The 11,234-nt window shown below is 34.4% G+C and overlaps 1 protein-coding gene across 1 annotated transcript; it reads left to right on the top strand.

The window, feature by feature from the left end:
- Positions 1 to 729: 729 nt before the first annotated feature.
- Positions 730 to 2,001, top strand: LOC144961236 (WD repeat-containing protein 55-like; the record flags this gene model as incomplete). Its single annotated transcript, XM_078894502.1, has 2 exons — positions 730 to 899; positions 1,602 to 2,001. Coding segments are annotated over 2 exons (552 nt in total), but the record flags the coding sequence as incomplete, so codon positions are not given.
- Between the last annotated feature and the right edge of the window lie 9,233 nt (positions 2,002 to 11,234).

The following is an 11,234-nucleotide window of genomic DNA, read 5'->3' as shown; positions in this document are numbered from 1 at the left end:
TATATTTGTATTTTTACGCATTTTTAGTAATCATCAAATCTTTTAGTGTACTTAAACATGGAAGTTCACATAGGGAGTGCAATATATTATCGAATTGGGTATTATCAGATTTATAGGTGTATTCTAGAAGTCAATGCTATGTCTATAAAGAGATTTAAATATCTATTACAACATTGCTAGAATGGTCTAATTGTCCATTATCAGGTTTAGCGAGTTTTTTCAGGATTCTACACATTATTCCTCTTAAATTTAAATAACAATACTGGTGATATTCAATGTCTGAACTTGAGCAACATTGATAAATTTATATCATTGATATTATTGTGCGGCTATGTGGTCTTTTCATTTGGGCTTTGAACATTTATTTGTTTTTTTTTTTTGTTTTGGTTTGGTTTGAATCCCATTTAAATGTCCAGGTCAGACAATACTCTATCCACAATATTCCGTTAATATTTGAACATTGATTTTATTTTAAATTGCCTTGATATTCGTTTTTAGAAGATAAAATATCATATTGACATGAACATTGCTAGAATGTTGGATTTTCATTATAACCATTATAGTCTAGAGACAAAACATTTATAATTATTTTATTATCGTGTATTAATACTATTTCACTGCTGTACTCAATTGATTAACTATGATAATGGATGCTGATATGACTTGAAGTGTAACATATGCTGTTGACCTTTCAACACAGGCAAATTCAAATATTATATTATTTTCCAGAGAGGTGAAAAGTTGTTATGCGGCACGAGTGAGGGTGTCATAAATATCTTCAACTGGGGTCAGTGGGGCAACATTAGTGATCGGTTTCCATGCGGCAGTGAGCAGATTGATAGCCTTCAACCCATTACAGAAAATGTTGTCTGTGTTGGAACAACTGATGGTCAAATCAGGTACCTACCCATGATGCCATTTATATATATATATATATATATATATATATATATATATATATATATATATATATATATATAGAGAGAGAGAGAGAGAGAGAGAGAGAGAGAGAGAGAGAGAGAGAGAGAGAGAGAGAGAGAGAGAGAGAGAGAGAGAGAGAGAGAGAGAGAGAAGAGAGAGAGTGTGTATGAAATAAGACTGTCTTCTTAATTTCTAGTCTGATAACTCAAATTCTTGTGGTTGTATAGTTGGAAATAATATTGTCTATTTGGATAATAAAAATAAAAACAATGTCAGACTTGTGTAAGTATTTACATAAAGTTAATAAAATGCCACGTGTTTTCGATTAATCAGTAGTGTATTCATATAGCAAAAAATTCAGTCACCGACAGCTGATCATTCCAGTTAAGCAGCTGTTCCAATAAAGTGACTTTCCAATTACTGAAAATGACTTTCCAATTACTGAAAGTGACTGGCCCGTGTTGTAATAAAATAAATTACCTTACCTCAACTTCAACACAGTGGATGGACACTGATGACTGATGGATTTGTGCCAGTACTAAAAGGATTCTTAGCAGAATATTTTCTCATATAAAGCTGTGTTAGAAAATACATTTGAAGATTATTTAGCCTTGGGCATAAGCTATGTAATTGTGCATAATAATTTTTTTAAAATATTCTTCTAAATTACTATTCCACAGAGCAGTCAGCGTCCTTCCTAGTCGTACGCTTGGGTATGTTGGCCAGCATGAAGACAATTTTCCAATTGAAGCAATGAGTCTGACAGCAGATACAAATTACCTGGCCAGTTGTTCTCATGACCAAAAAGTGAAATTTTGGAACATTGAAAGGTTCAAACGTAAGAAAGTGGATACCAGTAAGAAAGGAACAAAACTGGCAAGGAAACGACTGGCTAAAAACACAACAGCCAAAGTACAGATGGCCAACTTCTTTTCAGGATTGGTGACAGCAGATAATAACTATGACAGTGATGATGATGATGACGACGATGACGATGATGATGACGATGACGATGATGATGATGATGGTGATGATGACGACGATGAAGATGATTCAGATTAAATTATTATCCATTTATAATTATTTTTGTTCTCAATTTATTGTTTTGTTACTTTAAATATTTATTTATTTGTTGCAGTACTAAAATCCAAAATGAAAATGACAATATACCTGATTGTGTTTGTTGTATTTAATGATTTATCTCCCTTTCACTACAGTGCTTTCTGGATTCTGTTGTTTTTGTTTGTTTTGAAGGTTTTTTAGAGTGCTTGAGACACATTTAGGTCATTTCAGGGCCAGTAAAAAGGAAGGAAATGGTATAAGTATAATTGAAAAAAGTCTAGAATTGCAAGTAAAGCCAAGAAATAGTAAAACAAAGGAGAATGGTTCAAAAAGGGAACAGATGTAGATTCTAAGAGCACACTGTCAGTGTAATTAATTTGAGATCATCTTAAAGTCTCATAAGGCCAAGAAATAGTAAAACAAAGTGGAATGGTTCAAATAGGGAACAGGTCAGTGTAGTTAGTCTGAGATCATCTTAAAGTCTCATCCGGAAACCAGCACACAATCCCACTAAGAGGAATACACTGAAATGTTCAAAGGATATATCCAAAACAGAAAATATAATTAACAATACATAACATGGAGATGATTTACAAGGAAAAAAAAATAATCATCTCCCAAAACTAATATTAAACTTAAACATTTGACTGTTTCCCTCTCAGCTAAGGACTCTGACAAAGTCCAGGACAAAAACCAAACAATCCCATTTCAAGACGAAGACAGAAAGTAACTTAGAAAACAGATATAAGGGGATAGAAGACACAGCAAGTGACCTCCTGCCTACCATGCGAGGTGCTGGTGCACGCCGAATTCCAGCACACTCTGCAATTCGGCATGCTAGAGCTGGGTGACCAAATTTTAACCATATCTATATAATAAGTCATTACCTTCCTTGAGCATCAAATTTTGGCACGCTCAGATTCTAACAAACTTTTCGGCTTCTCCCGCGAGTGTGCTGAAATCCAGCAACTTTTCATTATCTTAAACATTAATTATTAAAAAATATTTTTTAACAATGATATTTGACGTGTGTCAAAGGAAAATTGTGCATATTCCATAGTACCGTCAATTGGGGTAACTTTGCCTTAAGGGCTCTTGTTACCCCTTAAGGCAAAGCTACTCCAGTTGACGGTAACAATTTTGTTTGGCTGTCTCAAACTCAAAGTTGAAATTTGACATTTAGAGAAAATTTAGAGATTTTCATGTAAATTATGCTGATGAAAAAAGAAATGGCCTGAACCTACATGCACATATTTGCAGGTCTGATAACCGAGCGCAATTGTGGACTTGATTTAACATTAAAATTGCTGTGATGAACATATTTTGTGTTAGTTTGAGAGTATTTCCATTACAACAGTGAGCCCATAACTATTTACATTGACAGACCTGCAAATAAGTATACATTGGCCTGAATGGTTTAGCATGGCGCTTTCAGACTTTAGAGGATTCATTAACAATAAGTATATCAAAGAGGTGGAAAATTATTTTTAAAAAATTAAAATGAAATATTAGTATTAGTCCTCATAAGGCCCATGGAGCCGAAGTTAATCCCAGTCTATAGTGTTAAATGGGCAAAACCAATTACTTGCTTCCCTTTGGATAGGATGTTAGTCCAATGCAAAGTACTTTCCACCAGATCGAATAGACACAGCTACCCAATCACAGCTTGATGGACAAGGGATTAGAAATACATCGACTTCATTAGAATTGATCAATCCCAGTCCATTAACATGTGAAGCAAGTTCTCTACCAACTGAGCATCAAAAATAATAAAAACCATATCCAAAAATCGACCCCAAAAATCCATTTCAAATTCTTTCAAAAATACTTTACTATACTAGCCATTGTCTGTATTACATCTTTTATAATCAAAAACAGAAACAAACATCTGACCCCAGGTGTCATGGTCTCAAGTGAGTAAAGAGCTACTCGACTATGCATAAAGATATATGTAGAATGAGGCCCCAGAATTTACTAGTTACTATAAATGAAAAACAATTAACGATTTGTTTACAATGAAATAAAAATAATGATGAAATTTAATTAAAAGAGATAAACAGTGATCGTGGCAGTTACAAATAGAGATATGAATATTTTACGTAACTTATGATAATATGTCAGGTTCATAAGTTTACGTTTCCAGGCAGTTGATGGGCTTGGATGATCTATTCCTCTGATAACAGGATTGGACTCGTAAAATTCCACTTCCAGGCAATTGGTAAGAGGTTATTGTGTAGTCCTTTGACAGCGGGCTTGGGTTTGATCCTTGAAGATTATACAATCAAAGTTAAAAGCTCCGGCGTCTTAATGGTGTAGATATAATATCTACAAAGTCCCAAAAGATAAAAATCTTCCAGTATATATATAGGAATAGAGCGACTGGCCGTCCGGCATAGATTGTGGAGAGAAAGTGAGTGTCAAATGTTAGACCTATCAGCTTTTATAATAAGTGGCTACGTGACAGAATGTAGAACGAAAAGTATTCACTAATTAGAAATTAATTCGAGGGAAGGCTATAAAAGGAAAGACGATCTAATATTAGAAGGTAAAGTTTATCTAAGCCTACCGAAATATAACTGGAGTGAGATGAATTCAGTTCTTAATAAAATAAAATTTAATAAGATAATTGTGAACAACCTTTACTGTGACACCCCCCACCCACGTTTAAAATATACTCTTTAACCATTATGGGAAAGATAGATTTTACAAACGGAAGTAAATTTACTATCATGATACTCTAGCATTAATCCATTGTTATGATTTGTGCTACAATTAAATTATTTATTAACTAGACATGGAAATGTTTATATTAACGTAGGTATATGAATGGGTGACAATAACAATGAAAGATTGTGATTACAAATCATTGTGATGAACAACATGATGGCAATGTGATTACAAATCATTGTGATAAACAATAGTGATGGCAATGAAGCATGATTTAAGTCGATGATATGAAGGTAATTTACTGAATGAAATGAATGAAAATGTAAATGGAATATTGACATTTCAATTATTAATCATAAATGAGTGAAAATTCATAACAATAATAGATAAAGAGAAGATTTCCCAAATCATGAATGGGTATGGTTATATATATCCCAAACAATACTCAATGTTACATTAAGTTGGGTCATCATGTTTACAAATAAAATTATCGAAATTGTGCGTTCTGATTTGGCATAATTTGCGAGGTAACTAACAGTATGCATGGGAGGTTCAGTTATACCCTTCTCACGTGTTTACACTAATCGAGAAAGTAGGTCGGCGTGAATATTTTCACAGCCTGGTATGTGAGAGATACTGAAAGAGTAATTTTGCAAAAATAGACTCCACCTTAGTACTCTACTATTATTCATTTTGTTATTTCTTATGTACGTGAGTGGTTTATGGTCCGTTTCGACCACAAACTCTTTTAGCAGTAGATATCTGCTGAATGTCTTTAAAGCAAAGACGATGGCCAGTCCTTCACGCTCTATTACAGAGTATCGTGATTCTCTGTCCAATAATTTTCTGCTTGCATATAAGCAAGGCATTAGAGTTCCCTCATGTTCCTGTAATAGTACACCTGCGATGCCCTTATCAGACGCGTCCGTTCTTACAACAAATTCTTTTGATATGTCGGGTAATTTAAGAATTGGTTCTGAACAGAGTAATGCCTTTAATTGGTTAAAGCTATTCTGACACACTTCTGTCCAAACAATTTTGTTCGGTGACCCATTCTTTGTCAGATTTGTTAGCGGTGTCGCGATGTGCGCGAAGTTGTAAATGTATTTCCTGTAAAAATTTAGGAGCCCAAGTACTTTGCGTACTTCTTTTTTTGTCTTAGGTGGTTGCAATTGTGCGATTTTTGTTTGTTTTTCTGTCTCGGGTGTCTGTGTCCCATGACCAACGGTATGATTAATCCTGCATTTGAAGCTTCGATATTAGTAAACATAGGTTGCGACACTGTGTCTCTATCAAAATATCTTTTTAGCATATTTGCATGGAATGTCTTTGTTGTGTTGTTAATTTGAATCTCGTAATTAACATTAGATTTTACTGCTGTTATTTTGAATGGTCCTTTCCATGTAGCTAAAAGTTTACTCGAGTCATCGGGTAAGAGTATTAGTACTTTGTCACCAATCTCAAATTTTCTTGATTTGCTTTTGCGATCAGAGTATTCCTTGTATTTCTCTGCTTTTTTAGTGACGGATTCCTGTGCTAGCTTACACGTGTCCTCTATTCTGTCTTTCAGGTTTCTTACATATTCGTAAGCAAACATAATTTCGTTATTGTCCTCCTCATTCCCTTTACAAATGTCGGCTACTATAGTGATCGGGCCGCGAGGTGATCGTCCATACATCAACTCAAATGGGGAGTAGCCTGTAGATTCTTGGGGTATTTCTCTATATGCAAATAGGATTGCTGGTAAGTATCTGTCCCAATCATCTGGTTTTTCTGCTGACACTTTTCTTAACATATTCTTTAGAGTGCCATTAAATCTTTCACAAAGACCAATTGCTTGGGGGTGGTAGGGAGTTGTGAATGAGTGTTGGATTCCCATGAGTTTCATGGTTTCATGCATCATATGTGATGTAAATTGGGGTCCATTGTCCGACAGTATCTCATTTGGTATGCCTATTCTAGTAAAAATTGTCATCAATGCTTCAGCGATGTGATCCGATGTAGTTGATTTCAATGCTATCGCTTCTGGCCACCTGGTTGCGTAATCGACTAGTGTTAGTATGTGTGTATGGTTTCTATCTGATTTTGTTAAAGGGCCTATAATGTCAATTGCAACTTTTGAAAAACTTTTTCAATAACTGGGGTTGTCTCTAATGGCAATCTCGGTATTCTGCCTTTTGCGACTCTTCTTTGGCATGTGTCACACGATTTCACATATTCTCGGACGTCTTTAGTAATTCCAGGCCATGTGAAATTCTCGGATATTCTCTTCAATGTGGAAGAGCTCCCAAGATGTCCAGAAGTTATTGAATCGTGCGCTATTCCAAGGATATTGTTTCTGTAAATACTCGGCGTGACCAGTTGTTTAGCTATTTTGTTTCTTTTCCTATGTAACCTGAACAGAATATCTTTTTCAATGATGTATTCAACTTTTGATTTCGTCCCTTTGTTTGCGATATTGAAATATGATGTTAAAGTCGGGTCCTTTTTCTGTTCTTCAATGAACGTGTTCCTGTCAAATTGTTGTGGTTCTAGAGAAATAGTCATTGGCTTCTCTGTTGTCTTAGTCATCTTTCTTGTTTCTGCTAGACAAGCTGTTTCTTGGGTTAATGACCATTCTTTTACATCTGTTGGGTTGTCTTTAAGACCTTTTATATTGCCAACAATAACATCAGCGACGGGGTTGGGAAGTATACAGCATTCCACTATTCCTGTATAGTATGGGGTTTCTATGTACACGTTAGCTGTTTCAAAGGTTTCGACTGTGCCACTGAATGTGATGCATTGTACCGTTTTTCCAGTTTTGTCTTCGTCATTGATCAAAGATGCTTTTATTCCTACTGTACTGCATCCTGTGTCTCTCAATATTTTGCAATCAGTTCCATTAGCTTTGCCTTCACAAAAAAATAGCGATCCTGATTTGTGAGTTTGTGTTAAAAGTGACATACCTTTCACGCAATACACATTTATATTTTCTCCTGACATTACTCGTGTCTGATTGTTTACACTTGTTTGGAGTGATGCATTTGCAGTTTCTTTTGGATATCCCACAATTTTGTAACATTTGTCTGCTGTGTGGCCTTTCATTCCACAATATTGACATTTAATTATAGGTTTGTTGGTTTTCTTATACTCATTATTATTGTCAGTGCTATTTCTTGTTTTGTTTTGATAGGATCGGCTATGGTCTCTATTGAACTGTTTGTTCCATGGTTTGTTACTATGATCATCTTGTTTCACTTGCGTGTTCCGAGTGATTGATCGGCTCGTTCTATTTGAGTACTGAACTTTAGGTGTACCTGGACTCTGAGCAGCAGCAGCGTAGTATGGTTCCTTCAATGTTCTGCTAAGGGGTGTCAATGGATGTGCGCTGTTAAAGTTTTCTGCGTAGATTTTTAATTTGTCCAAGTTTTCTGGCTTTCTCTCTTTAAAGAATGCGACTAAATCTGGGTTGCAAGCTTGATAGATTCGATTCTTCAGCGTGAGATAGTAAAGGCCTGCAAAGTCGTCTTGTTTTACGTTTGCCAACTCAAGCCACCGATTTAGAAATTGAGTAATTCGGTTCACGAATGTATTAAAGTCTTCTCCACTTTCCGGTTTTGCAGTGTGAAACCTTTCCTGGTAACCATCTTCCGTTAATCTAAATCTTTTTAGTAGAGCGTCTTTAATTTTTCCATAGTCATCTGCATCTTCAGTTGTTAAGGTATAGAAAACTTTTAGCGGTTCTCCAGATAAGCAGTTAATCAAGGCTGTGGCCCATTTGCTTTCTGGCCAACGATAACCTTTAGCCTGAACTTCGAATCGGTGTAAGAAGGATTCTAGACAGTCTGAGCGTTCATCGTATGTTGGCATGCGTGGAAGTTTCACGAAAAATTCATCACTATTATTATGTTTTCTTTCATGACCGTTTTTGTTTTTTCAATTTCCAGCATCATTTGGGTCCTTTTGGTTTCTTCTTCTGCTAAAGCTATTTGTCTTTTTAGTTCCCTTTCTTGGACTCTTTCTTCTCGTTCTTCTCTACGTATTCTTTCTTCGTGTTCTTTTTCTTCTCTACGAATTCTTTCTTCATTTTCTTCTCTACGAATTCTTTCTTCGTGTTCTTTTTCTTCTCTACGAATTCTTTCTTCATTTTCTTCTCTACGAATTCTTTCTTCATTTTCTTCTCTACGAATTCTTTCTTCTTTTTCTTCTTTTATTTTCTCTTCGCACCATGAAAATATTCTTTCCTGGGGTATTTCTAAGTCCTTTGCGAGACTTAAGTATCTTTTATATGCTTCCATTTTTGCACTAAATTAGTTACGATGTTTTATATATATATATTGACAGGATACTGTTACTGACTGTTTTATTTATTTACACTTACTGGAATGAACTGTTCTATTTTTAGAAATCTCTCTCTCTTATTTCAACTTATTATGTATGTTGAATTTGATGCCTTTTGTCGTTATATCTTATAAAGCAATGTGTCAATACAATGCGGAGTTATGACTTGAGTCCATAACAATGTGTCAATCGCGTGTACTCTAAACTATGTTACTACGAAAAATGTATCACCAATGTGTGTGACTCGTCGTTAGTTTGTGTACAATTATTCGCAATGACGCTAATATACTAGAGTGTGATAACAATAATAGGATGCCAAAATAATCCCAAGTTATCTATCACTAAATATAACACGACGGTTAGTAGACTCCTTTTATTATTATTTAGTTTTTAAAGACTCACTTTTCAGAACATAATATATAAGTGGTTTTCGGTAACAGTAGTATGCCAAAAATGTATTTAAAACAAATCACTATGCAAAACAAATCACGATGTCTATAGTTACTATGTGATGCCCAACTCATGTAAAAGAGAATAATGAAGGATATATTTACCAACTCAGTTCGTGGCTGGGACCTCTCTCTTGTTCAATGGTTGTTCAACAATTGTAATTAGGCATTGAAGAGTGTTTAACAGTGATGTCTGAAATACAAAACAATAAAATATCGTAAGATTTACAATAGTTACAAAATGTGTTCACAACACTGAGTGATTGGATGATAGGTGAATGAATCGTTATGGAATGTAAACATATTGAAAACAATTCATGAATGAGGCAAACAACAAAATGAAATGAGTGATATAATAACAAAGTGGACAAGGAATGAATGAATGAATGAAAAACTGAGTGAATAAATGAATGAATGAATGGATAATGTATGAATGAAAGAATGAAGGGAGGAATAAATGTATGAATGATTGGATAAATGAGTGAATAAACGAATGAATGGATGAATGAATGAATGAATAAATAAATGAATGAACAATGAATGAATGAATAATTTATAAATGAATAAATGAATGAAGGAATGAATCAATAAAATGCTATTCAATTTGAATGAAAGAATGAATGGATAAATTGCTATTCCATTTAAATGAAGAAATGAAAAAGAAAAAAAATTAATCCTGTAAATAGGGAGTTCAATTAAAATATGATCAAGTGGGGCAATTAAGAGTTTTACAATTTAAACTTTAAAGTTAGATGAAATAGATATAAGTAACTAAATAAATTCAATTCTTTATATGTGTCCCCTCCAAAATGTCATGGTCTCAAGTGAGTAAAGAGCTACTCGACTATGCATAAAGATATATGTAGAATGAGGCCCCAGAATTTACTAGTTACTATAAATGAAAAACAATTAACGATTTGTTTACAATGAAATAAAAATAATGATGAAATTTAATTAAAAGAGATAAACAGTGATCGTGGCAGTTACAAATAGAGATATGAATATTTTACGTAACTTATGATAATATGTCAGGTTCATAAGTTTACGTTTCCAGGCAGTTGATGGGCTTGGATGATCTATTCCTCTGATAACAGGATTGGACTCGTAAAATTCCACTTCCAGGCAATTGGTAAGAGGTTATTGTGTAGTCCTTTGACAGCGGGCTTGGGTTTGATCCTTGAAGATTATACAATCAAAGTTAAAAGCTCCGGCGTCTTAATGGTGTAGATATAATATCTACAAAGTCCCAAAAGATAAAAATCTTCCAGTATATATATAGGAATAGAGCGACTGGCCGTCCGGCATAGATTGTGGAGAGAAAGTGAGTGTCAAATGTTAGACCTATCAGCTTTTATAATAAGTGGCTACGTGACAGAATGTAGAACGAAAAGTATTCACTAATTAGAAATTAATTCGAGGGAAGGCTATAAAAGGAAAGACGATCTAATATTAGAAGGTAAAGTTTATCTAAGCCTACCGAAATATAACTGGAGTGAGATGAATTCAGTTCTTAATAAAATAAAATTTAATAAGATAATTGTGAACAACCTTTACTGTGACACCAGGGCATTGGTGAATAACTATTTTTGTCTACTTTTGTTCCCTTTAAACCGATGTGCACTTATGTAGATTCCAAGAGCATACTACTATCAATTTACTTTGAGATCACCTTAAAAGTCTCATCCTGACACAAACACAGGTCCCCATTAAAATTAAAGTGATACTAAGCTGCTAGAAGCTGTGGACAGTAAAAAGTAATGAACGAAAATGAATATAACAGCTTCGAAAAAGAACAAAATACCAAACACGGAA

Source organism: Berghia stephanieae, unplaced genomic scaffold, assembly GCF_034508935.2.
Source record: "Berghia stephanieae isolate SIO BIC M18660-M18661 unplaced genomic scaffold, UCSD_Bste_1.3 scaffold1858, whole genome shotgun sequence".
Classification (NCBI taxonomy): Eukaryota; Metazoa; Mollusca; class Gastropoda; order Nudibranchia; family Aeolidiidae; genus Berghia; species Berghia stephanieae.
This window is presented reverse-complemented; position numbering and strand designations above follow the sequence as displayed.